The sequence below is a fragment of the Anser brachyrhynchus genome (assembly GCF_964034855.1).
Source record: "Anser brachyrhynchus genome assembly, chromosome: 7".
Lineage (NCBI taxonomy): Eukaryota > Metazoa > Chordata > Aves > Anseriformes > Anatidae > Anser > Anser brachyrhynchus.
In genome coordinates this window covers 8784066-8811636 of record NC_137701.1, presented here as the reverse complement: position 1 = coordinate 8811636, position 27571 = coordinate 8784066, and the positions used below count along the sequence as shown (strand labels likewise).

General features: G+C 48.0%; 2 protein-coding genes across 31 annotated transcripts in view; one reads left to right on the top strand and one right to left on the bottom strand.

Annotated features, from left to right (window-relative positions):
• Positions 1-14145, top strand: part of ERBB4 (erb-b2 receptor tyrosine kinase 4) — a 580719-nt gene extending 566574 nt beyond the window's left edge. For 11 of the 16 annotated variants that reach the window (XM_080600542.1, XM_080600552.1, XM_080600543.1 and 8 more), the window contains 4 exons: positions 1876-1923; positions 2205-2252; positions 2886-3183; positions 5321-14145. In XM_080600542.1, coding sequence (XP_080456668.1) covers positions 1876-1923; positions 2205-2252; positions 2886-3183; positions 5321-5757 — 831 coding nt within the window. In that variant the 3' untranslated portion in view covers positions 5758-14145. The remainder of the gene's footprint in view (positions 1-1875; positions 1924-2204; positions 2253-2885; positions 3184-5320) is intronic. The other 5 variants (XM_080600553.1, XM_080600551.1, XM_080600555.1 and 2 more) reach the window with 3 other exon arrangements.
• A 2394-nt stretch (positions 14146-16539) lies between these two features.
• Positions 16540-27571, bottom strand: part of LOC308198326 (uncharacterized protein) — a 78601-nt gene continuing 67569 nt past the window's right edge. For 13 of the 15 annotated variants that reach the window (XR_013953830.1, XR_013953831.1, XR_013953832.1 and 10 more), the window contains 3 exons: positions 22945-23027; positions 18579-18761; positions 16540-18121 (listed from right to left, as the gene is read on the bottom strand). Coding sequence is in view for 1 of the 15 variants with exons in the window: in XM_080600558.1 (XP_080456684.1) it covers positions 18090-18121; positions 18579-18761; positions 22945-23027 (298 nt within the window). In the remaining 14 variants the exon portion in view is untranslated. Of the gene's footprint in view, positions 18122-18578; positions 18762-20526; positions 22132-22944; positions 23028-27571 lie in introns of those variants that run through there. The other 2 variants (XR_013953837.1, XR_013953843.1) reach the window with 2 other exon arrangements.

Below are 27571 nucleotides of genomic sequence, written 5' to 3'. Positions count from 1 at the left end.
AGGAGACTCCCAGTCTCTCTCACTGGCCGTTGCTTTATGATCTTCTGCAAGCCACCATTCCCTGGTTCCTGACCATCGCTGTACTTACCTGGTGCCAGCTTTTCCAGCATCACTTTTCCTTGAGAGCCTCTCAGCTCTTCCTCCTCCTCCTCCTCCCTGGGCACTGGGGGTTCTCTGAGACTGCAGGCAAGATCCTCTCCATCACTTCCTTCCAGAACCTTATTTCCCTGGGACAAAACACGTACGGAGAGAGTCCTGTTCAGGCTTTGACAACAAGGGGCAGACAGGCAATTCACCTAACAGAGGTTTTCCTGCACTTTTGTATTTTGCAACCTGGAGCATTTTTTAGAAGGTCATAGCTTGGCTAAACACCGATGAATTTTCATGAAAATGGAGAAAAGTGTATCCCTAACTAGGGCTTGTCCACCACACTAATGCCTCAGACCCCAGGTGCTGGATCTGAGTAACAAAATGGCTGTGGGAATTTTTCTGATACTGGCAAATGAGCATGTTTGATCAATAGAAATGGGCTTAAGGCAGGTAGCCAGCAAGCATTTTAAAAAAGTTTGTTTTTAAAGGTTTTCCCTGATGCAGATACTTTGCTTAAACCAAAACCCTTTTTAAATAACAGAAGATTAAATAGTCACCATCATCTCCATCCTGATGTTTTGGCAAGAAGTTTATAAGGGAAAGCTTGACTGTGTTATCTGCCATCCTTACAAACTGAGGAAGTGTGTATTCTAACTTTGGTATGTTTGTTGTATGGATATTGCTTTTGAAAACCTTTTTTTTTTTTTTCTGAAGTGGAGTGTTCTCAGGGTGATTATTTATTTTCTGAAGCAGTGGTCTTTTTTTTTCATTTGTCTCAATTTTAGATCTTTTGGGTTTTGGTAATATTTTTTTGGTGGTTTTTTTTCTTTTTTTTTTTTTGAATCCAGGCTTTTTCTCTCCCCAGATTAGGAGATAAGGGAAATGCAATGAAGTTTTTGAAGCAAAATTAGAAGCAAAGTAGTTATGAAGAACAGATCTTGAAATCTAAAAGTGAGCATTTTAGCAGTAGCAAAACGCATGATAATAAAAGGTTTTATTTTGATTTACCTCCAAAAATCAGCGTTTTCTCAGTGAGAAACAGGTCAGTTCTGAGCAGCACTAATAGATATAAATACAGCCTCTGTGCTGTTGATGTTACAGCAGTTCAAGGTCCACAGGGCATTGTAAGATGGTTCCAAAAAAAACAATCTCAAAATGATGATCTCTGCATGGAGACATTGATTTGCAGCCTCTATAATTCTTGGTAAAATCTGTTAGCATGTCATACAGAGCTAAAGTTAAAAGGGTGATATGTGTTGAAAGCAGGACCATGGGACATTGGCAAGTGGAAGTCCAGGGGATGTTGTTCTATTTGGGCTTCCCAAAGCTCTTCAGGATTATTTTCTCAGCAATACTCAAACTAGCTGCGACAGACTAATGACAGTCCCGTGCCCTCCCTGCTTTGTCCCTGGGATAGGAAGCCTTGCTTGGAGCTAGGTGCTTTCTGCACTTCTGCTGCCTGTCCACCATCTGTCATTCTTTCTGCTTTTCCAAAAATGAGACAGGAGATATTTGCAGAATATATGGATGGCTGTCAGTAGGTGTTAACACGGCACTTAATCTTACCCATCAAGGGGAATGTGGTAGCCCTCACTGAGGCAGGTGGGCACACAACTTGCTGACATTGGTGAGACATTTGTCATCATTTAATTCTTTGGATTTTGGATTCAGTTAGGAAATCTGATGTGCATGTTTGTCCCCATTACCTCATACAGCTCATGTGACTTGTTTCATTCATGTAATCTCTTTTTAAGTATCCATCATTCCATTTTTCTCTCCTATTAGAGTGAAATTGGACACAGCCCTCCTCCTGCCTACACCCCTATGTCAGGAGTAAGTATTTCACATTCAACCTTCATCCCTTAGGTTTTCCTCCTTCCTTCACTACCTGTTGTCTGTTTCCAGCTCCTTATTCCTACATATACAGCTCAAAAGCCAACAGTGAATGCAGTGTGGGTGTGTAAGCCATCAAATAGTCAGGGGTCTCTGAACTCAGCCTGGATTCATCCACAAGCTCTGTGGACCCACACACAAAATGATTGCCAACATTTCTTGAAAAAGCATTTAGGAAACACACTTGGATGAATCTGTCCATTTTTCCTTCTTATTTATAGGTCATGATGTCAAAATTTCCTTGCACACCCCTGCTGACAAGCAATATGGTAGGTGGCATCAAACCATTGCACTGAGGTGCCAGTGAGAGCACGGCTCACCAGCCCAAAATGGACTGCCTGATGGGATTACATAGTGTTTGGGTGGTGATTGGTGCTGCAGGACACCCTAAAAGTAGCCCCCTGGGAATAAACAGGTCAAAGACGATGGTGTCCTCTCTCCCTGGCCCCCTTTGCAGAAGATTTCCTTACCATAAGGTTTAAGGTTTTTGTTCTGGGATGCTGCCAAAATAATGGAAGAGGAGAAACTGCGTTTGCCTCTTGCAGCTGTTCATCTCCAACCTCCACGTCTGGGTAGGAGACAAGTTTTCTAGCCCCATTTCTAGCCAGCTCACTTCCCTGCTGCCCTTGCTGCAGTGGTGGTGCCTTCCTGGGGGGAAGCCAGCTCAGCAGCACTGGGCAGGCAGATGCTTTGCTGGCCTGCTGTGGAGCCTGTGCTGCTGCTGGTCCCGCAGCGCTGGAAATGCAGCAGTCTGCAGGATGGATGAGGCTTCTCCTGCCTGGTGAAATGCATCATTGGGCAGATGTGACAGGAAGGCCACGGGAGCCGCAGACATGACTTGCTGTTGAATCTTGCCTCCGTTCAGAGCCTCCTTTGTCATGCTGTCTTTTCTTTTCCAACAGAACCAGTTTGTGTATAGAGATGGCGGCTATGCTGCAGAGCAAGGAGTGCCGATGCCATACAGAGCTCCTGGCTGCATAATCCCGGAAGCCCCAGTTGCTCAAGGGGCCACGGCAGAGATCTTTGAAGATAGCTGCTGTAATGGCACGCTGCGAAAACAAGTGGCCACCCTGGCAAAAGAGGACAGCAGCACCCAGAGGTACAGCGCTGATCCCACAGTCTTCATACCTGAGCGGGTCATCCGGGGAGAGCTGGATGAGGATGGGTACATGACACCGATGCGAGACAAACCTAAAACAGGTAAAAATGTGTCTTTCCAGAGAAGATCCCAGTCTAGCCTGACTGCATTTTATGTTTTTCTGTATCAGGACCTTCTCACCAAAAAATGGATTTATCAACTAACCCAGCAAGGCTGAAACATTCTGACCTGGTGAATGTTTCTTTGCAGAGGGATTCCCTTTTCTTTGCTTAATTTTCTACTTAGAAAGACTGAACTGTGCTATGTTAGCTTTGGTATTTCCTCCTTTATTCTTTGTTTCTGGGAAGGAACGAGAGAGGAATGAGGAAGAATTTAAAAACAAAAAACGAACAACAAACTCACTTCTTATCCAAGAACAAATATTTGGTTATCTCCAAGAGAAGAATCTTTCTTTGGCCAGCCATAGTCTCCACATTGCTTTGTTTATTGATCTTCTTTATCTTCATGGCATTGTGCTTGGTAAATGTCATGTTGAACATATCACAGAACCAATACACACAGTTGGCATTTTATACCCAGGAGAAGTTTAGGATTGAAAGAACATGATGTGCTTCAGAGAGACCATCACCGCAAGGTGAAGTTTGCCTAGATCTGTGCCAGCTCGGAGTGTTACACTTCCCACTTGGCCTTCATTCATTTCTTTCTTTGTAAATAGTGACAGCAGTCATTTTGCTGTAAGGGGATGTGTCATTAGTAATTTGCTTTCAAACATTTGCGTTAGCTTTAAAGAAATTAATTAATGCAGATGTAAATGCCAAGTAACTACTGGGTTTGCTTCAGAATTTGGAAGCCACATTGTGTTACACGTTGGAAATAGAGGGAGTCCTGGGACTGACCCAGGGCAGTAGCAATTGTGGGAGTGCACTCATGGCTCTGCACTTCAGCAGTCGGCCTTGCAATAAGGGATTGGATGCCTGAATTTGTTGCAGTGTCAGCGTACACAGGTGTTGTACACACAGCGTAACGCTTCACAGGAGCTGCCTGAGCCCTCCGGGAGGCAGTAGTGGCAGCCCACGAGAAAGCACCTCCTTCCTGTCTCACCGGGCACAAACTCAGGGATGTCACGGTGTGGTCACGATGCTGCATGCGCTCTGCCATTGGGAGGATTCAGATGAAAGCACAGTATGGTTGGCATTGCTTCAGAGTTCCTACTGCACTCTTGGCAAGCCATATGTGCCTGTTCCCTCTTACTGATTCAGCAAAGTTTTAGCTACATGTTCAAAATAATCTTGCTGAGCCTTGAACATTGACATTTAATATTTCTGGCCCCTTCCTGGAAAAAAACAGAGTTGAAGTGAGGACCACAGCCACCCTCTCATCTCCATGCAGCACAGCAGCACTGTATGGGAAAGGGGAGTACTGTCGCCTGTGTCCTTTCTCAGGCATTTCCTTGGCCCTCTGGACACAGTAGCTGCAGGCAGGGGCCCATTTCCTTGCAGGGTAGGGCACTCTCTGGACCTGTCTCCAGAGCTTTTTGTGGTGTAAATCCACAGCAAGTGTTTTGAAGGAGCTGTATGTAACCTGCTCCAGCTCCTCTTCTGGAGCTGATGTCTCTCTTGTACCCTTTCCAGGACCCATTTGAATCATTTTTTTCATAATGCTTCAAGGCCCTTTGTCCTTCAGGGATGGAAGGTTTTTAAGCAGGCAAATTGTTCTGTTAGAAATGAAGCTGTCTTAGAAGTTAGCCCTTGGGGACGCTCTTTGTGCAGAGAGGCTTAACTAAGATTTCTGTACAGCTTTCTGGATGGAAGATACATCCAAGGCTTCATGGAGAGTCAGCCACAAAGACAAAGTATCTCTGCGTGTTTGGCTCTGTAGATCTTACTCGGACAGGAAGGCCAGGATCAGATGAGGCATGGGCTATGGCTCAGCGCGAGCTGTAGTTCAGTTTCCAGCTTTGTAAGTCATTTAGATGAGTCACTCCATCTCCCAGGGTCCTGGATCTTCATTTTAACCCATATTGTCTGTTTAGGTTGTAAATTTTTCACTTCTAGCAAGTATGTGTTCAACATAGTTGGCACCTGATGTCATCTGGAGTTGGAGGAATGGCTGGGTGGAAGGATGCACTAGTCCTCAGGCTGCTTCCTGTGCAGTCTCATAGTTATATAAAAATGCGGCTTGCTACATGGATGGATAACTCTCCCTCTTTGCTTATTGGGTTTTTTTATCTTTCCTTAGATTACCTAAACCCAGTGGAAGAGAACCCATTTGTCTCCCGACGAAAGAATGGAGATCTCCAAGCTGTGGACAACCCAGAGTACCACAACGCTCCAAACGGGCAGCCCAAAGCCGAGGATGAGTATGTGAATGAGCCATTGTACCTCAACACTTTTGCAAACACCTTGGAAAATGCTGAGTACCTGAAGAACAATTTGCCAGAGAAAGCCAAGAAGGCCTTTGACAACCCAGACTACTGGAATCACAGCCTGCCCCCACGAAGCACCCTCCAGCACCCGGACTACCTGCAAGAGTACAGCACAAAATACTTTTACAAACAGAATGGACGGATCCGGCCCATTGTGGCAGAGAATCCTGAATACCTCTCCGAGTTCTCCCTGAAGCCTGGCACTGTGCTGCCCCCGCCACCCTACAGACACAGAAATACGGTGGTGTAGTAACCACGGTCTTACACAAGTGGAAAGGCAACCCCTTCTAGCTGCCTCACTCTTTCTCTCTCTCCTTTTCTCTTCTCCCCTCCCTACCTCCCTTTCTTTCTCCCATGAGCTTCCTCCTCTTGCCAGTTCACTCATTTTTGATATTTCCAAGTCAAAGGATGTCTTGGAGTCATTTGCAGATTGGGTTGGGAACCTGAAAGGAAGGAAGGAAAGAGACTGAAAGGAGGAGTGTACAACCTGGCGCTTCCCGCAGATCTGAGGGTCAGACGGTCGGAGAAGCCAGGCAGTACCAGTAAGGGCAGTGGCAGCGTTCCTGCTGTCGAACTGGTTCTCAGTGATTCAGCCCAGCCACTGCAGGGAAAGCCGCAGAGAGGCTGTCTCTGTCAGGAGGAACTGATGAGAGTCTGTACAGCATTCCTGGAAATCTCAATGCAGTTTCCATTAGGGGGAAAAATGGACATTTTTTATATCATGTGTGATAGCATTGTAATTGAGATTGAGAATCCAGTTTCTTTCTCTAACACTTTCTATCCCAGCAACCGGAAATGGCTAACCTGGCTTTTCATAATCATTCAGATCTTCATCGTGGCTTTCTAAGAAATGATGATGTGACTCTAATAGCCGGCTAAACCCTTATTCTGAGCCACACCATGATTTTGTGCCACTTCGGTAACCACAGGGACTCCAGCTCAGAACTGGTGCATGACATGACCATTTTTGTATATCTGCCAACAGGACAAACGTTTTAAAGAGAAAAATCCTTTCAGAAAGGAGTAACAAGACCCCATCTCCAACCTGTTCTTCTTGAAGCTAAAAGACAGGCCAAGAAATCAAGATTTGTATGTAAAAAGTTTTGTTTTCCTGTTTATACCAGCTGAACATAAGTACGTAAACAGACCCAAACAAATTCTTCCCTCTTTTTCTTCTTCGCAATCATGATGGGAGTAGGGGATGCTGTCAGGCAACACTGAGGACGAGATGGAGAACTGGAGAGTTCGGTATGGTCATGAAGCCTGCTGGTGTTCTGTGGGGTGGCGGTGGGAAGGGTCCTTCAAACTGGAAGAAAGACACTGGACTGGAGAAAACGCACATAGCAGTTCACTGGAAAGTTTGTTTGCACTTAAGCTCCGATTTTATTTGAACTGTTTTCTGGATTTTGAATGAAGCAATATGGAAGTGACCAGCAAAATACAAAATAGTAATTTTAAGTTAAAAAAAGTGAATTATATGTAAAGGATGACTGTGGAAATGCCAAAATGAAGCAAACCAAGTCTTTGGAACAATGTCCACCAGTTCAGAGAGGCCATTGCATTGACTGCTTCAGAGAATACAGTGACAGAGCAACCACCTCTACTGCTGCCACGTGACAGACAGCAGAGCAAGCCCTGAAAGGGATCAGCAGAGACGAATGCCTTGCTCCGGCTTGCAGTACAGCACAGAATGCTTTTTTCTAACAGGAGGATTACTCTTGCACAGAAGAAAGTGCATACGAGGTTTGAGAAGTCAAAATGTGCATGACTTGCAGAGCTTTCAGTCAAAAAGTGTAAATAAGTATAATTCAGTCTCCTTGCACTTAGATCTGCTTTCATCAGCCTCAGTTTTTAGGCAGACACCCCGCACACACACCCTCCTCTGTTTGGAAATAACTTTCAGCCACAGTCCTGGATGTTTTTAGCGACCTGAGGCAGATGGAGCTGGGAAGGGTGCAGAAGGGGCCAGTGACACTGATGGCTGGCTCCTGATGTGCCGAGACCTGTGCGTAAGAGCATTTGCATACCTAGTTCCCACTGAAAACCTTAAGGACATATTTAGTACCCTTGTAGATCTGTCTGTGTCTCTATCTGTTAAGGGTTTTAAAGGGGAAGAAATACTATCTGTTGGAGGGCAATCTTAAGCGAAAAATACCAGTTGGAGGGCAGTGTTAAATGATGCAACAGTATTTCAGTTTATGCACTTCAGTACTATTAAAGTCAAGATCTTGGGGTAATCTGGAAACAAAACCAGCAACATCTGGTGGTCTGGAAATTGTACCAAGTTCCTCCAGAATCCTGCCATATGCACAGCTTGCCACCTTTAATCATAAGGGAGCAGAGGAAGGAGTAAGAGACATGCACTATTTACCCAAATCTTGGTGGCTCAGGGTCAGCTTGATAAAGGTATGAAGTGATTTCAAACCTGGGTTGGTTGGTAGGCTTGGATGTGGAAAGCAGATGCATGTCATCAGTCAGGGTTGGTTCTGCCAACAGCCTGCTTCTGCGCCGCGTGTGTTGAGGCCAGCTTGAGCCAGCTGAGCTGCACTCCAGCTGCGGGGCAGGTGCTAGACCTGTAAATGCAGTACGGAGCTGGGGAGCCCGAAAACAGCAAGGGCAAGTATGGAGCTTTGAAGCTATTGGAAGGAGATGTTGGGCCAGGTGGTACCAAGGCGGTGTGTGGTGGCAGAATAAAGTGGCCCACAGAGCACTGAGGTGGGATCGATGGTCCGTGAGCATCATGCATCCCAGAGGCCTTGTCTCCTCCCAGCGCCCTCCCGTAACCACTCATGATTTGTGATAGGAGACAGAGGCAGGCACTGGGCAGGGGCTGGGTGGCAGAATTGTGGCATGAAGTCCTGCAGACGTTGCTTCTGGAAGGTTTGCTGGTAGTGCTCATGGTGTCGTCTGAAGTATGGCCAAAGGTACGGGAGGTTGGGCAGCAATTGCCAAGCTGCTTGGGGACAAGGACCGGTGCAAGAGCACAGATGCCTGACAGTGCGGCAGCAGCTTAGGTGATACAGGTAGGTGGAGTAGAGGGGAGAAGGCATGGGATGGTTTGTCCCTGAACAAGGCCTTATAACAGAGTACCTCCTAATGGAGAAAAAACCTGGCGGTAAGCTTGTGTTTGAATTCAAAGAGGGGCATGCAAAAGCTACTGGGGAGAGATGCTCACATCTCCAAAACCTGAAAGGATGGTGCTAGAGTGTAGCTGCTAATGGAAGGTGAAGGCCTGTTTGTTTCTCGGATAATTAAGTAGTACCAGTGTTAGAATAGTCAATATGTAAATAATTGTGTTCTTTAACAATTTAACAAGTCTTACAAAGCTTGAATTATTTATTCAATTTAATTGTTGACTGTGGGTATGACGTAGTATGTTAGGTAGTGTGGAAACACAGAGGTTCCTTGAAGTGAGGCTGAGCAGTGCTCAATGCACCTTGTATAGCAGAGGACACAAGGGATCAATGAACACAGCAGTCTGTGATGATGGAAACTCAACAAACTGCAGCTTAACAGATGGGCATTCTTTTTCCGAGCTTTTGGTTTGAGTTGCAATTGCCAAAAATGTTCCTTGCATTTCCTGCTGCGCCTATAGTTGTCCTTTGTTGCAGTGTATGGATGTGCATGGTGCTGAGCACCTGGTTAACCATTTTCTTCCTCCCAATGAGAATAACACAGCCCATAAGCGTACACCTGTCCTTTGAAACGGAAGTTCCTTGGAAATAGTAGGTTTTTGTCCCTTTGCCAAAAATTAAGTTTAACTATGGTTAAAGGAAAAACAGCGAAACTAAGAGCAAAGCTGGCTTTTTTAATATAATCAGCAAAAACACCTGCCTGGCCATAACTCGTGTGTTTGCATTAGTGGTTATAGCTGCTATTTTGGAGCAAGGAACTCAGACAAATGTACATGAAAAATCAGGGCAAATATTCACCTATTACACTGTGAAAGATGAAGTTCAGGCTTTGTAACGAATATTCACAGGTTTGTGGGAAAAAAAGGGGTATTTCCACCCACAAACTGCATTTTGTCAGCACAAAGCAGTAGGTGAGAGCATGGGCAGAATTATTTTCTCCAGCTCTGATAAATTCTCTGGCTCTACAATGGTATCTATACACACCACTGTCAGTTTTTATGGATTTTATAATGCAGACACCTATTTATCAATGTTTTCCCTTTGCTTATCATAGCATGCACGATGCAAGAGCAGTGAATAACTTTTCAAGAGCAGATACCTGCATGTGTATCAGCCTTTGTCCAAGGCACAAAGCACACGTGCTAAATGAAGGAGAACAACAGCTTATTTTACCTAATCTCTCGCAGTGATACTTGTCTTAGATGTTACCTGCCTAGCTGAGGGCTATTTCAAACAGATGTGGAAGCTGGATTGATTTGCTGTAACGTAATTGACTGAAATCCATTTCTCCTAACTTCCTTTTTCAGTTCTTTTTCAAATTTTTCTGTACAGTAGCTAAGGAGATGTGCTTACACGGCCATTTGCTCAGATGTAGCAGAGTATTTATAACTTGTTTTCAAACAGGTCATCCCTCCCAGGTAGCAAGCAATGGAAATAAATCTGAGTGTGTATCAGCAGCAGGAGCCACCACGTGGATCTGTGTCAGGTACCTTAAGCTCAGCCCAGAGATCTTTCTACAGAAAGAAAGTTGTATTGACCCTGGTTTTTACCACTTAGGAGAAAATGCATTCTTGACTGTGGGAGTTGTATGCAGTGATCTCATTTCTTGTGTTTCTCTGGGTTAATGAGGAGAGATCTTCCCTTCCTGTCCACAGGGCAACTTCTGGTAAGCCCAGAAATTGAGTGTTAGGGGCAGTTGTGTTTATGTGCTGCAGGGGCCAGGCAGCCTGCACACATGCAGTGGATCCAGCGCTTATTTCCAATCAAGATTTGAGTGGGAATTACACAGGAGCATACCCCTGCCCTCAGCCACCACCGGGCCCAGCCTCGACACAAGGAAAACAGCAGCTCTTTAAGACCAGCGTGGCCCCAACTGCTCCAAAACCTGCTGCAGCCAGCTGGAGCCGGGCAGTCCAGGTGGGGAGTGCTAGCTGTGACATGGGTCCGGAAATAAAGCTTGGGGTGGGTTTTTTGGTATGTGTGTTCTTGATTGTTTCTTGTCCTTTGGTTTTATTTTATTTTTTTAAGGCTAGACCTTGGGAAACTCAGGTGTTAACAAAAAATCTGGTATTGTTTTTCTGATGGGGTGTCTGTGGAGGTGTCCTGTGTCATGGTGGTGGTGCAAACAAAGGGCCTACGTGGGCTCTGTTGGGCTGTGCAGGAGATGAGGAGGCTTTGGTACAAGTCAGAGCTAGGTTTTCCTGGTCCTGCAATTCCCAGTGTAACAAAGCCTGGCTGCCTTCAGGAGCCCTGTGCACCCTGGGCAGGAATCTTTCCAGAAACCAACAGCCACTGTGGTACACGTGTCTGTCCGTCCACCCGTTCAGTGGCAGGGAATGGGAATTAATGTCACTGCCCCAGGGACTGGCAGCTGGGGCATCTGCTTCAGTGTACAGGGGCACCGCTCTCCTGCTGGGCTCTGTTTTCCCTTGTTCTGCACAAATGGAGAATCAGGTTTTCCACCTTGATTTCCCAATCAGATTTCAAAATTCGGAAGCTCAAGTAGGTGTTCTGCTTTGAAGGCTCTTTAGCATGAGGAGGACTGGTAGAAAATAGGTTTTAGCAAGAACCGGAGTCAGGCCTCAGGTTATCAGTAACCTCTTTGGCTCTTAAAGATCACCTCAAAGGAGACAGAATCGCCTGGAGTTCTTCTGTATTTTCTAAAAGATGTTTTTACATGCAATAACATAAAAAGACTGTTCATTTCTAGATCTATCAGTTGTAATGTTCCCATTACCCTGGATTGTAAACCTCTGCTGCTGACAAAACAGCTTGTCTGTTACACGTCCTGGATTTGGGTTCAAATGTTACTTCAGAAAGCCAGGGCTGTGAATGGGCAGGGCCTGGAGGTCTGCAGGGTTCACGCTTCCTCACAGGACAGGAAGCACGGTCATCCACCAGGGCAGCCTCTGCAGCTCGGCTGCTTGGAGCATGCCCCCGCTTCATTTTTTCTCTTTTGCTAAGCGGTATGCAAGTAGAAATAGCCACCGTTACAAACCAGGAATAAATAACAAAGTTCCACAGTTAGAAGCACCACTTTGAAATGTGCAAAAATGATTTGTGTCCACCCTTATTTTATTTTAGCACAAGGTCATACTCCTACCGTTCTGTGCATTAGTACTTGATGATGCTAGTAGGCTCACTGCTCTTGGGGAAGGACTGAAGCTACAGCTGTCTTCATTGCCCTGTGGCATCAGCTGGGATCACTGTGTAGGTCTGGGCAATGCGGAGCACCTTCTGGGGAAGCTGGCGGGTGTTAAAGCCCACCTGGCGGTGGTGGGACACGGTGGGACTCACCTGAACTGCAGCCGTGTGCCTCTCGTGACCAGTGCCAGGCTGAAGAAACAGTCCCACCCAAGGCATCCTCCAGTTAGGGGCTGTGCTGAGAAAGGCGGATGTGTGAGAGGGACAGCTAAGGTTGCTTCCCCAATGAGGAAGTGAGAGCAGTCAGTGCTATGGTTTTTTTCTCCTTTATTTTGAGAGAGCCCTTTGGACCTTGGGGGGGGGGGTGGGGTTAAAGAGAGGCTTGTAAGGTATTACACCATGCGAGTAGTTACAACCCAGTTCTTTCCCCTCCCCAGTAAAAAAAAAAAAAAAAGCCATGAAGTTGTGCTCCAAGCACATCGTGCACAAAGCCACCAGGGCAGAGGTGCACCTTACACAGCACCCTCTTGCTGACGGCTCGGGGTGGTTGCTGTGACCGGGGCACGTGCATACATCCCAGCTTCGGCTGTCACTGCAGAGCCACTGTCCCCACACCCTGCCCAGGCTTTGAGCCCTCTTAGGGATAAAAGCACTGTATTGTCCATAGCACTCTGAAGACTAACCCTTTTTGGATAACCACAGTAAGAAACTGTGAATGGTATTTTTTAAGTAAGTGTAGATATGTATGCCGTTCTTTTGAGGTAAGGTACTATGACATATGTAGCATAAACTGGTACTGTTGTTAAATGGGTCGATTATTAACTGAGCAGCTGTGTAAGGGGTAGCTAACTTTGAATGCACTACAACCAGTGTTCCTTTGGAGACGGGGACTGAAGGTATTTGCTGGGTATGTGTCTTCATGGTGGGGTATGTTGAGGAGAAAATGCAGATCAAAGAAAAATCACCGTTATTTAATAGCATTTTGTGTTGTAAATTGGTGCACATTCAGTACATTATTCACAGTGGTTTTAACCTTTTTTTTTTTTGGACCAGTTTTTGAAATTTCCCCGACATCCTAACTTGGAATTTCTAAAGAGGTAGCAGCCCTAGTGTACGGAGGGGAAACTGAGGGGAAATAGAAGTCTGTTTCTAAAAACAGACTATCCAAAACAACCTCTCCAAAATACATTTCTTAACCTTGTGGTCTCAAACTACGTATTCGTCCTGGTGAGGCTCAAATTCCCAAGCCTGGAGGACAACACTGCTGCCCCCTCAAAATCCAAGGCTGGGCCCGGTCTGGGAGGCGAAGCAGGAAGAGCACAGAGCTCCTGCGAGGTGGGCGCCCCTCACAGCACCTCCCAAACCAGCACAGCTGCCTGCCGGGAGATAGGCGAGGCAGGGATGGGGAGGGTTTTTAGGCAATTCTCCATGTGTTTATAGTGCACAGAGGTGTTACACACTAACTACTTCTGCCTTATGAAGTACCTTCAGAAGAAGAGAAGCATCAGCATGTTGGGGAAGACGCTCATTTCGTGCAGAGTGATGCATTCAGAGTTAGCTGCCTTTCTGAAACAAAAATACAAAAACTACTGTATGTTACTTTGAAAATGTGAATAGTATTTTTATAGCTTGTTAAAGACACAGCTAGTTGCATTTGTAAATAAGGATAATGTTGCTTTTATTTTCCTTGTGGACACCATTATTTGGAACATAATTGTCCTTAGGGTTGATTTGTATATAGGTAATTTGCTTGTGATTTATGCCGCTCCTCCCCTTTTCTTTCTTTCCCTTCCCACCCTCTGGTTTTGATTAGAAATACCATTTTTGGCATTCTGTGTGATTCTGTGTTTTAGCACTATTGTGGTGTGTTCAGACTTTCTGCACTTGCTTACACAGTAGGGTATGCCAATTGTGTGTGGCGTAATGTTACTTTAACCTTTTGTTTCTCATATTTTAGCTATTGAGGATTACGCACTGTTAAAATACTTACTGACCTGGGTTAATATTAGGTACATATTTTAGCATAATTTCCCTTCTTTTCATGGTTTCTTGTTTTTTCTTTTTTTTCCCCTTCCCTCCCCTTTTGTCTTGTTTGGAGGCTGGGGAGAAGCCTGTGGATCTTCTCTTTTGTGTGGTTATACTTTTTCCCCCGTGTGCAGTCCCGAGTTTCTCCTCATGGTCCTTGGGGTAGAGCTTTATCTGTTTGTTAAGGCAAATGTAGACTGCGACCCACCTTGCATCAACCCACGCTCATCCCAGCTGAACAATTTGAAAACTGTTCTGCCTTTTTGTTACATGAATCTGTCAGAAATATATTTTTAATTTAATATAAATGAAATTCAATAAAATATGAAATAAAACGCCTCTGTGTCCATTTGGAATTTCTTCCCAGGGATCGAGCATTTCCAGCAACACGGCCCCCGCTCCTGTCCTGGCCTTGGGTGCTGAAGCCTCGTGCAGGGCACCTGGGCTGGGGTGGCCCTGTCCTTACCTGCAGGCGGCACTGCCTGGGGGGCTGCTGGGAGCTCGGCCCTCTCCCTGGCAAAATGGAAAGGCACCCACACATGGGATGGCCCAGAGCCAGGTGAAGGCCAGCAAGCCGTGGGGTGGCCTCCCCAGCTGCAGGCAGGGAGCATCTGGAGGACAGCGCCCCAGGGTGCCGCAGCTGGGTGTCACCCAAGAGTCAGCAAGGCTGAGCAGACCCCAAAGCCACGGCAGCCGGGGAGCACAGCATGACTGAAACTCCAATGCGGGTAGCCCGGGACTGCCCCCACGGCACCGAGGCCAGCTCCAGCAGCAACGCCCTTCTTCCCTGCCGCTGGGTGTCTGGAACACCAACACCACCTTGTTATGTCACAGGGCTCTGCGCTGTGACCATCATGGGATGCACACAAAGCCTGTGAATGGTTTCAGTCCTCCTGCCCTGTGTGCCAGCTCACCTGCATAGGGACCTGCTGCAGCTCCTTAACCCCATGGCAGCCCCAGCCGCAGTCAGGTTGGTGTACAGCTTCGCTGGGGGGGGGAGGGTGCAGTGTATTAAAACACAAAACCCCAATGGCTTAAATACAATTAAAAAAAAAAAAAAAAACCATTCAAGCATGCAGGCTGCACAAGTGCTCACACACTGCTGTGTTACCCACCCTCCCACCACCGCAGCCTTGGCCAAGCCATTACGCTGGCTTTGGCAGCTGCACCGTCACAGCCAGCTAAAAACTGGGGTGGCTGCACGCAGCCCTCACCCGAGGGGCTGACCCAAGGCACATCCCCAGCCAAGCACCCACCCTGCAGGGTCCCCCAGCCCCTTCCCAGCACCGCGTCTGCTGTGAGTGCTGGGGTTAATCCCTCGGGTTCTGGCACGCACCCGCCATCAAAACGCTCTCACTGCCCTGAATCTGCCTCTCTGGCTAACCGCATTACCAGGACTCCGGAGAGCATTTTAAATTTAGTGCAAAACAGTAAAGGTCATTTGGCTCTTTGAGGCGCGTTTTAAAATACTCCAGTCTCCCTGGATTGCAACTATTTGTTTCAGGAATGACCTCAACATTTTATACCCAGTAGTCTGGAAAGGTCATTTAACACAAGTACAATTCTCTTTGCTGTGCCGGGTGCTTACGTGGCGCCCCTCTGAACGGGCCCGCCTGGTTTCAGTCAACGTCACAAAGGCAGACGAAGGCGTCAGCTGGAGAGCATCAGGAACACAGCTCTTAGTACCAGTGCTGCTTGCTGCAAAGCTGCCAGTTTTATGTTATTAAGCGTGCATGCTCCATGAATTATGAGGGATTATGACCCGCATTTTTCCCCAGGGACAGCTGAAGTCCTGCTCGCCAGCAGGAAGGTGTGCTGTCACAAGCCCCTGCCTTCCCGGGAGGGCTCTGGCGACAGGGTGGCCACCTGGCACCCAGCAGGGCCCCAGCACCGAGCCCTGGCTGTGCTGCAGCACTGTGTCCTTTCTGCGCCCCAGGAGACAAGCACTGTCACAGGCTGTGGCTGAGCTAATACGGCGCAGAGGAAATGGTGTCTGATGCGAAGGCTGAGATATGATACGAAAAACTCCTGCTATCATTGCTGTAAAACTTTAGCAATGCTTCAGAACAAATAAATTCCAGACACGAGACAGACAAGTGTGTTATTAAATACACCCTCCCCACCTCCAATTCACTGTCCCCAGGTGGGTTTGATTTACCTGCCCCTCCCCCCCCAGAAAAAAAGAAAAAAAAAAAAAAAGGATTAATCAACCAGCTATTTTCCTCTGAAACAATATTAATTTAAAGCCTCTGTCACTCATTCAGACAAGCCCTGCGAAGGCTATTAAATTCAGGTGTTTAAGCTGCTGCTGAAAAGCACAATTTAGCTTTTGCAGGCAGTTTCATGCTGCATGAGGTTATCTGTGTCTTTCATGAAACAGATGGGCAAGTGCATATGAAATTATTCAGACATGAAGGCTCATTTCAGAATAAAGGTTGATCGTGCAGTAAAAGAAAAAAAACACTATCTATCTGCAGGGCTGGATGACCCACCACAACCACACCAGCAGCAGGCTTTGGAGCTCTGCCCAGCATGTGGCTGGGGCTTCCAGCAGCAGCCCTGGCTGCCTTGTGCAGCAGCAGCATTTTGTCCCAGCAGAGCTCAGCTGCACCCCTGGGTGCTGAGCGCAGACAGGCGGCGCGCTGCCGAGCTCTGCGCTCACCAAGAGCAAAGCGAGCAGCAGCTGCTGGCCCCGTACCACTGGTGGTAAAGTCTGGGACCACGTAGGCAGGAGAGGTTCGGGGGGGGGGTCGGAAATCAACATTTCAGTAGCAGTGGAGCAGCCCCACAAGTCAGACAAAGCTTGTTAAAACGTGCACTCAATTTACAAAATATACAACTGTAAAGCTGCAAAGAAGTCGATGAATAGCCCATTTAAAACAAACAAAACACCCCTCATGTACAGAAGATTGTACCAAGTAAAAAAGACTTTTTTTTTAAAAAAAAAAACAAAACAAACAGCACCACTGAAGTCACGGCAGCTATTGCTAAGTCACAGGGGCTGAATACATCTTGTGTAGATCTCTGAGTGGCCCGGGAAGTATTTTGTACATTGCTGCTTGATGCTAGAAAAAGTCAAACCAGAAGAGCAGAGGGCAGCAAATGAACTGCCCCTTGGCTACTTTAGTCTGCCCATAGTGCTCTCTCAACTAAATTCCTCTGCCGGGATTACACAGTGCCCATCACACAGGCAGAGTCAGGCTGTGCAAAGAGCTCACGCCCAGGAAATGCCTCTGCTCTTCAGCTTTAAACCAGCCTCAAATGCCAGCTCCTTCGGCATTCAGTGAAGGCTGGGGGTGCTGCCCAGGGCTGGACCTGGGATGGGGTGCACGGGGACCATGGGGGCCTTGTGGGGCCCAGTGGCACAATGGACCCCAGGAGAGTCAAGGACTGAGCCTCCCGTGTATGTTTGTATTTACCTGTGAGGCTGCAATGCCTTGGTGGTTGTTGGCGGTGTTTTTTTGTTTTTGCTTGGTTGTTTTTGTTGGTGGTGGTTTTTTTTAAGTTTGATTTAGTTAAAGTGCAATGAGGCCCTGGGGAAAGCTGCAAAAGACAAACCTGCCTGTAAAGGCAAGGCTATTTGGGGACAACACATTAAAATAAATAAACTGAGTAGAAAAAGAGCCCATGAGCAGCTTCTGTGAGGATCCCAGGGAAAAAAAAAAAAAAAAAAAAAGACTCAATGTGCAAGTGTAACAGGTAGCTGGGACCAGTACTGTGAGAGGGTGTAGCTGAGGTCTTACCTGAAAGGTTGTGGCCGGAGCGCTCCATATTGCCCACGTCTCTCAGACCAGGAAGGCTGAGCTGGAAACTTGTCCTCCTGAGTCATTTTTGCAACAGCATCACCAAATGTTTGCCAGCTGGAATGCCGGGAGCATTTTGGAATAACTCAGTCAAGACATTTGATTGAGCCTCTTGAAGATTTGGTGATACAGAGGGGCTGCGGGTGTGGGGTTGTTTTATCTCCCTGACCCCATGTCCCAGGCAGGCTCCTGGGGACACTGCAGGGGCACTGTGACCGTGTCCCTGCCCCCTCCCTCCAGCCCCAAGGCAGGATCTGTTGTTCTTGTCCTGCTCCTTCCCTGGGCAAAACTGATTTTGAAGGTTTTTCAGAAGCGAGCCAAAAACATCAAACCAAACAGCTCTGGCCTTTGCTCCTTGCTGACCTCTGGTGCTCACCTGGGGACTGCTGTTCCCAAACCTGACCCACGTCCAGCTCCCGGCACAGCCACCAGGCCAGGGGTCGCTATGTAATGCCCAGACTGGCATGGGGACAGCCTCAACTTGTCCCAGCAACCAGAGAAACAACACCTAGAGGAAAAAGCGGGAGAAGGGGGTTATGGCATGATGAGATTAAACTGAATTGCACGGGCAAAGTCTTGAATGCCCCTGAGAGCAACGTGCCCCTGGAAGAGCTCCGGGACCACAGGGGGACTGTGCATCTTCCCAGAGGGGATGCTGCCAAAAACAGGCAGCTGGGTGCAGCCTCTGATGCACTCAGCCCAGCTCGGAGAGCCATCCTGAGTCTTTGTGTTTCTCTATTTAAAAATGATCACATGGCAAGACTTAAAAACCTTTTTCCATGTTATCTTCAACTGTCCATTCAAACCCGTCTTCCCCTTACTTTTGCAAAGCGGCAGCATGTGCCAGAGCAGGGCACGGCTGGTTTTACCCTCAGCTGACAGAGCACCTGCTGAGGTCCTCATTTCAGGGAGCACCTCCAGAAGGGACGCCCACTCCGTGCCACCAACCTGCTGTGTGTGCTCACCTCTCCAGGGAGAACAGCTGATGAACATCCAGCACAACTGCAAAAGCCTCTTTTCCTTGCAGAAAAGAGCCCTGTTAAGCTGGGTGCCTCTCTTGTTGCACACACTGCTGAAGGCCACCAGAGTTGCTGCAGAGGTGCCAGGACTGCAGATGGCCAGGCTGAGATGGAGGCAGCAAGACGAGGCTGCAGAAACACAAGAGACACCAAGAACATGTTAAACCTGACCTTTAACCCAGGCCTACTTTTTTCCAAGTATTTGTCGAAAAATAAACCCAAACCACCAACACCAAGCAAGATGTGCAGCAGCCCAGCCTTAGCAAAGCCCAGCTGCTGCCCTCTCTCCCTGCTCTCTCCTGTCATGGGCCAGCACTGAAATGAGTTTAACACTGCCTTTGAGCCTCCACTCCTTCACCTCAAGCCCTCTGTCACGCTGCATCAGGGCCATGACACTGGGAGACAACATTAAGGAAGCAGAAACAGATCATTTCATTTGGCATAAATGGCATGAACAGCATAAACTGCTTCAGGCAAGGCTGTGTTCGCCTCTGTGATAAATCCTCACCCTCTTCTCCCCTATTTTGTTTGTGTTTTTTTTCACCACGAAAAGCCTTTACTATTGTTATGCAAAAGAAACCTATATGAATTGCTTCCTGCAAAGCACAGCAAGTAAACAAGATTGTAGCAACAAGGGAACAAGTCACGGTTTCTTTTCAGGCATCCCCACAGTAATCTGCTTTTGTCTCCATTATACAGGGCGTGTGTCGCAGTGCCCCATGCGAGGGCCTTGCGCAGAGCTGAACAGAGGAATGACAACAAAGGAAACCCTTTGTTCCCACAGACTAGAAATGGTCCTGGTTTTTTCAGACCTTTCTACCAACGTGTGCTCCTGGCAATGCAGGAACAGGGACTGGGCAGGGGACAGGAACATGGGAGGACAGGAGGGGTAAAGAAACAGCTGTACAGCGTGAAGAGCCAGCTGATCTCTTTCATGGCCTGCAGCTTTGGCACCTGCCTCTTTCTGTGTCTCTGCTTCTCTCCCTCTGACCTTGCTGGTCCAGTTGGGGCTGGGGACCGTGGGGCTCCCCCCGCCTTCCTTGGCAGCTGAACCACGGCTGAAGGCATCGCACACCGCAGCACGGCAAGGAAAGCAAACACGTACACAGCTTCAGCAAAACCCTGCCTGCTGGCAGCTGAACCCAGCTACTCCAACACTGCTTCGGTCAGTGGTGGGCGGTCCTGAGCAGGCTCTGAGGAGCATGGAGCAGCACCAAGGGATGGAGAAGACCTGGCCAGGAAAGCACAGCCTGCCTGGGGCACGCCACACCTGTCTCTGGGCTTGGTGCTGTGCCATGAGCCGTCTGCACAAGGAAGGAGCTGGATACTTCCTGGTGCAAACTCGTGGTCCGTGCTACTGCTGCAGGAGCTGGGAAACATCCAGACTGGCCCATCTTTATGACACTTAACAGGTGACCTGAAGGGCAGCTTACCGTATTACTTCTATGCCCTTTATACCTCCTCTGCTACGTATGGAACAGCTTCCATAGGTGTTTGGGTTTCTTCTTCCATTACTTTTTAACATAGCAGTTGGCAGCGTCAGGCTGCCCATCGTTAGCTGCACTGAATGCCACATCATTGCTTTAAGTTTCAAATGAGTTGTGGCACTCTGGAGTCCTGTCAAACCAAGGAAAAATGAACGTAACGACTACGTGCTTAACGTGGTTTAACACTGAGTAGAGACAAGCCCGCTATGATTCTATTCCATGGCGCTATGAAAGCCACCCCACCTGCCTGCTGGCTGTAACACGGCACGTACAAAGCTGCTGCCCCAATGGGACAGGGAAACCCAGAGCTGGCAGGCACCCCCAGCCTGCCTGTCAGGATGCGCTGCAGCTGCAGGTTTGCAGGAAGGTGTGTTTGCACCTTGTAGGTTGTGCCACACTACGGCCAGCAGCAGGGTGATTTATGGAGCTGAATGGGGGGCCTGAGCAATGAGTGCACACACAGACATACAGGCAACTGGCCCACAAGGAAAGCCCCCTGCCAAAACACTGCCATGCTGTGCATCAAGGCACGTAGGCAGCGAGCTGAGAGCTGGGCAGCAGGAAAGAGGTAATTGTTCAAGACTTTCCTGTCTGAATTTGCTGATTTGCTAAAACTGGTGTTTGATGGGGTGGTGATGGCTTCCAACCAGGAACAGGGAGTTGTGGCAGGAACCAGGGACACCTCCCAGGACCCCAACAGAGGTGACACTACAGCAAGACTTAAACATGAAATGTTTGAGTATCAGGGGCAGACAGATTGAGTGTCCTGCCATTAGACATAATGCCTTTGCCAGAAAAGAGAAATGAGCTAAGAACTTTCCTTCCCTACCATTTTATCTGCTCTGTGCAGGATTGCCAGATTATGCAGAAATACTGAGCAGCAGACAGTGAAATGTTTGCATTGCATTTGCATTGTTTACAAAGAGAAGTAAAACACGCTCATTTTGATTGAATGTATTTATAACTGCAAGGGAGAAAACGATCGTGCATGGAAGGCAGGAGTAACAACTGGGTGATTTTCCAGTGCTGATTGAATGCAGACTTACCACGCCCGAGCTGCCCCCCAGGTCCTTACCACGTCTGTTATTCCATGACCTCTGGCTAAAAGGGTGGCAGAGAAGGAGACTATGTCCAGGTGGGCAGCAAGGATCTCAAAGCATCTGACCAGCGAACACAGGAGAGAGGATGAAGTTCACCTCCTAATTGACTAAACCGATTGCATTTTGTATTTTAACAGAATCCATGTATTTTTCTGGGTCTCTGTTAGCTGAGAGGGTAAAACCCCATCAAGCTTTAATGGCCTGGAAGAACTTTACAAGGTAGCCAAGACTGCAATAGTTAAAATAAGTTAGGCTCCAACCTGTACAGGGCCCAGAATAGCAAAGCATTCACAGGTGGTACCTCTGTGCAGGCAAGCAGCTTCATTTCAGTCACATATAGTGGCTAAACAATGGAGGATGTTTCCTGTCACATTAGAAATATTCAATAGCTTTTAATAAGGACAAAAAGAGGAGGAGGAGGAGGTGAATATTTCAGAAGCTATTGTTTGAATGTTGTAGTTTTAAATGGTACCTACAGTAACTTGGGACTAATTTTGAGGATTAGGGTCCGTAACATGATGGTGGGGCTGTGTCTCCTGCTCCTGCTTGCCATTTGGTATAGCAGAGGGAGAAGCTGAAGGCCTTGGATGGTACAATGAGCTCAACCGTCCTGAACTTCAGTGCTTCTTTGAAGAACAGTCACCGTGCTTTTGACGTCACCAGCAGAGCATGGACAAAAGGCAAGCCAGTGCCAGAGCTGCTCGATAAATCTCGGCCTCCCGATTCCCAGGCCAGGGTCCTGCCAAGTGAGTGCCGCCCTGTACCACAGCACGAGGTGCCACTGCAGCCCGGGGACTTTGCTCGCTGCCCGTGCAGGAGATGGGGATGTCGCTCATGTCCTACAACCCTCATCAACCCAGCGCAGAGTGCTTTGACTCATGGATGCCAGAGACAGCATTAATATTCAAAGATCTGCCAGGAGAATGCGAAAGGGTGAGAAATAGGTTTTCTACACTGCTAAGAAATTATTCCAGCATAAAGGAGAAGAAACAATGTGAAATTCAGACCTCTTCATGTGACATCCTATTGTGCTTACATTCCCTATTGTCAGACCCGATAGCTGGCTGAGAACAGATGTCAGATTACCCTGAATGTTACTTTTTTAAAAACTCACTCAATGCCAGAGATATGTTGTCAGTTTTCAGACCATTTTGACAAATTGTGCCTGCTGTGCTGCGCTCCTTGACAAACCTGCAGCGAGCCCCGGAAGACTGCACTGGGGTGACAGACAGCAACTGAGTCACCACCGTCCCCAGGATGCTGCACCAGAGAAGCTGTGCCACCTCGTCCCCTCCAGGCTGGTTTCCCACCCGCCCCAACACGCGAGGCACTGCAGGAGACCCTCAGCACGCTGGTCGTCTTTCCTGGGAAGCTCCTAAGTGAAACAGCCCAAAGACTGGAGCAGGGACAAGCCCGGACGGGGAAGGCTCTCACTGAAGCAAGTCAGTGGCAAGGAAAGGGCTTGGTCTGCAATGGCCTGGGCCACGCCATCTTTCCCATCCTGCTCTTGTGCTGCTGGGAGAGGACTCACACCTCTTTGGAGCACCCCAGTATGGTTTTGTTAAATTCTAGGCTTTGGAAAAGCGTGGAGGTGTCCTGCTAAATTGGTTGTGGAGACAGGAGAAGGTCACTGCCACAGCCCCTGTCCAGCTGGAGACCAGCGAGGATTTCTCTCAAACATTTGTTCATCTCTAATGGCAACAGGAACTTTACATTTATTCTTACCTTTCTCTGGATGTAGACAGCCTCTGAAACCATCTGAGCAGAGAGCTCTTCTCATGGTTGTCACTGGCACAGCTTCACCGTATCTGCAAAACACATCATGGCCAACTCGTTTCCTCCCCTGCCTCATTTGTGGCAGGAAGCTGGGCCTGCTGCTGAGGACTAATGCAGGGGCCTCTGAGGCCGCTGCCACTCCACAGCGAAGCTAGAGGCTTTTCTTCAAACACCAAGAAATGCATTTTTCAAGGCCAGTGGTGTACAGGACATTACCCCAAATGAGAATTTCTCCAAGGTACAGTGCCCGGCGCATTGGAGGACCTCCAGGGTGGGCTGAATACAATCTCTCCCCAGCGGCAGAGCACAAGTGCTTGGACTCACTTGGTGACAGTGGAGGTCACCGTGGTTACCCCGGGAGGAAGAGGAATGACTTTGTGGGGCCCCCGGCGTCCTGCTGCCCGGCTGCACCATCCAGCTGCAGCACATTCATCCTCACTGTGAGAGGGGAAAATACCAGGAGGGAAGAGGCTGAACAAAACCTGCCTGCACATGGCACACACCAGCCTGAGGAAGGGATAAAGTTGCAGGAATCAACAGTCCCACGAGGCTGAATTACCCTGAACTGGCTGGTGGCTCCCCCACATTCCCCAGGTCCACGCTGCATGCGCCTCGTGCTCACGGCTACACTCCTGAGCCTCTGCCCTAGCCGTGGCCCCTGTCACTGTCCTGCATATGTCACACGTACGTATGTATAGCATACCTGCCTGCTGTGCAGCACAGGCGGGGTTATTCGAGTGTAAAACAAGGGTGGTTTGTGCTGGGTGCACAAGCAGGGTGATCCCATGGGTGGGATACTTCCTGACACTCTCTGGGCAGGTGTCTTTTTATTAAAAGCAGAACTTTGTAATTCTGGCTCTAAGTTTCCTTGTTTCCCTCTTGGAGCTAGGCATGAAGGGCAAAAACATGTTTAGGATGCCTGACACAAAACTAGAAGCTTTCTGGTCAGACAAGTGCACCGACAGCTCAGGCAGAGGAGGGGAGAGCAGAGAAAACCAACCTAACAAAGAGTTTGTGCCCCCTTGCTGTGCTCGTGTGGTCCCACTGTACCCATACGGGTCCCTCAATCACCTTTCTTTTAAGGTAGGTCCAGCATCACCCTGGCAGGATGCTTCCCCACCGTGAGGTCAACAAAGAGCCCTCTGTAAGGGCAGGAGAGGGAGAAACTCAACCCCAAAATTCATCCAGACCTAGACTTCTTTTGACTGGACAGCAGTGATTGCTGGATGGAAAAAAAAAAAAAAAAGCACATCGGGCCTACTGGGAGGCAAAGGGCAGCCTAAGAAAGCCATGTTTTCTCTCTGCGGACATAAACAAGGACACCAGAAGCCAAAGCCTGTGACATTTATGTTAGAAAAAAGCAAAGGTGTCTATTTTCCTCTGTGCCCCACACTGCCCAGTCTGAAAAAGAGGCAGCGCTGACTTTTCAACTTAATTAATAATGCGAAACCAGAGAGAGGGGCGAGCTGCGCAGAATCCAGGAGAAGAGAGATTGCAAAGAGATGAATTTGCTGATAACACAGTACTTGCAAAACAAGCTTCTGCTATTCCCCTCTTGACACAGCGTCTGTTGCCTACCAGGGCAATCATATCCAAGTGTAATTGTCTAACAATTGTTCCGCGCTGAGAAAATAGTTCTGATTACAGACATTAACACGTTTAGGCATTAAGCTTCCTCACTGTAATTACCCTTGAGCTTAGTCTCACAAATGAATTAATGTGCTGATCGCCTGGACTAATAGAACCAGCAAAAGGGTGATGAATTGCTTCCAAATCAGATAAAATCAAGCGTGACATCATTTAATTAATTTCAAGGCTTGGGGGGAGGAGAAAGGGGGTCAGCATGATGCTGGTAAGAAATGTATCTCTCCCTTAGTGATTTCTTTGTACACAGAAAAAGGCAAACAGGAGGATGGGGACAGGGAAGATGCACACCAGGTGAGAATAAGGCTGTGTATGAGCGTCCAGCACCACATGGCCGCGGCTGCATGACCAATTCAGCACAGCTGACATAGGTGCAATGGATGGCACTTCATGTGGGTAGGAGCTGATGCACTGCCCACCTTGCTGTTACACTGAGAAATTCTCCAAGTGTCGGGGCCCATGCGTGAGCTCTGCTCCCTCCCCAGACTGGAAGCCCACTCTCAGCCTCCCTGGGGTCACTGCTTCACGGTGAGAGCCGCGTGCCTGAGGGCGGTGTTGCCCAAAACCCTCTCCTTTGCCATGTCCCCAGCAAGGGATCATTTGTTGGGCTGCCAGCACAAGGCTGCAGTCAGCCAGGAGTGGGCCTGGCCAGTGCTGCTGCCAGCCCATACACTCTGTTACCCTCCTTGGCTTCCCCCAGCACTACGAAAGGCTTATCATTTTTTTTAAAGAAAGAAACAAAAGGGGTCAATGGAAAGGACATGGCAGGGTTCTGGACCACTACTGTTAAGTACAGACTCTCTCAAATTAAAGTCTTCCCTCGGATCGCTGCCACCTGTCAAATAAAACGGCACTGCACAAGGAGCTTGTACCCAACGGGGCTACACACGGCGCTTTCTCCTTGCAGCCTGGCAGATAACAATCCATCACCAATTTCAGATTTTGCCTCACACGGAAATCCTACACAAAGAGCCACCAAGAGAGAAGGTCTTATAAATCAAAGGTCTCCATTACAGCTTACATCTAGAGCTGGCTTCTGCAGTTTGAGAGCAGACTGGCTTTTTACGTACACGTCCAGGGATACAGACTTTATGAAGACGCGTGGGCCTGGCCTTATGCCAGTTTAAACATATGGCAGCAGTGCACGTACACACACACGCGCATATATGCATATGTGCACAGACATATCTATTTGCTGTCTGAAGATTAACAGATACTCATCTCTTTTAAGTGTACTTATCTGCATAAGCACAAGCAGCACACAATGCACATGCACGGACACACACAAAGAGCCCAGCCCACAATGTACAAGCACATGCCCGATGTCATGGCATTTCGGCAACAAGGAGCTCTCCCTGTCAGTGCTGATTTCAGCAGGAACTGCATAGGGCCCTCCAGATTTTGCCATGTGTTCTGAACTGTATTTTGTGTTGCTGAATTTTGGAGCAGCGGAGGGAAGGAGGCAGTGAGACCTGTGGAAGATGAATTTCAAGACGTAAAGCTTTTCATTCTCTACAGCGTGGCGAGAGGCAGTATGCTGTACCGCAGAGCATGGCTGCCACTTGGATAGCAAAGGCAGAGGAGAGGGGAATTCAGTCCCCGCCCAGCGCTGAGAACGGTAACTCTGGAGTCCCTCTGTGACAAGGCTGTTTCTTGGGCTTTGCCAGAGACTACAGGTCTGGCAGCCCAATATCAACACCCTTTGGCAGCATTCGTCATTGTCTTGGATGTTTTAATTCATCCAGGCGCCTTGGGGCTGGTGCAGCTTATGACTCCATTTGTTTGATGCAGCCTTACAATAAATCCAGTTAGTGGAGCGGAGAGTGCAGATGACAGTCAATGTGATATAAAGTCCTTTCCTTGTTTTCAGAACCTGATCTTGCAAGGAATCAGGCATCTCCTGAGACAGCGCTAGCTCTGATTATTTGCTCTACTCTATAAATGACAACCAGCAAACAACAGCAAAGAGCACCACTAGCCAGGCACTAACTTTCACACATGCAATGAGTTTGAAGGTCGTGAATTTTCTTTCCTGGTGGTGACCTACCATATCACTGCATCCTGTCCCTGCACCCTCACAGGCAGTCGGAGGAGAAGCCAGTCCTGGAGAAGCCCTTGGCCCTGCCCTGCCATCCAGCTCATCACAACACTGCCGGTTGTGCTCTGACAGCTCTGGCCGTGCTGCGCTGTGGGCCTTACTCTGCTCTGCTTTACTCCTCAGTAAGAAGAGCAGCTCATCACACTTGGTTTTCTTCTACGCTAATGAAAACATGGTGTGCTTGCTATGAACGATTACTTTAAAAAAAAAAAAAAAGGAAAACAAACACTAGATCCAAATGGTGCCAGATGTTCAAATAACTGGCACTGATGGCTTGTGGAAATCTGGCCGTGCGTTGCTGGAGCTCCAGCTCTACATTTGATGGGTAAGCCAGCTTTAGGGCTGCAGCGAGTTGGAAGGGGAAGCAACAAAGTCGTTGGGTGGTTAAGGATTGATTTTTAAGGGCAATTAAACTTCCAGCACAACCCTCTGGTCAGTCGCATCCTGAATGTTAGGTGTGCTGAACTTCTGTCTTGGTCACAGGAGATTTATGCACCTGAAGACCTTAAGGGGTCTGCGGCTTGTTCCGTCCTTCAGTTCTCCAGCAGGAAAAGAAGTGGGAATAAAATAAACTTTTCATCCCTGAAGGATGCTCTGGTGTAGAAATGTTTATGAAATACTCACAAACCATGCTACAGGGAAGGGGCCCTTGTAAGCACCTTGCAGGGGCTCCTTGGCAGCACGAGAATGTCACGGTATTCTGGAAGTGCAAGAGAGGGATTTGCTTTTACAGTGTGACATTTGCCAAACAATTAAGGTGAAGAGCAATGTGCTATAATCACTTTTAGTATTAAACACACACAGTAAACGTTTAAAAGGCATGGTGGTTTTGTT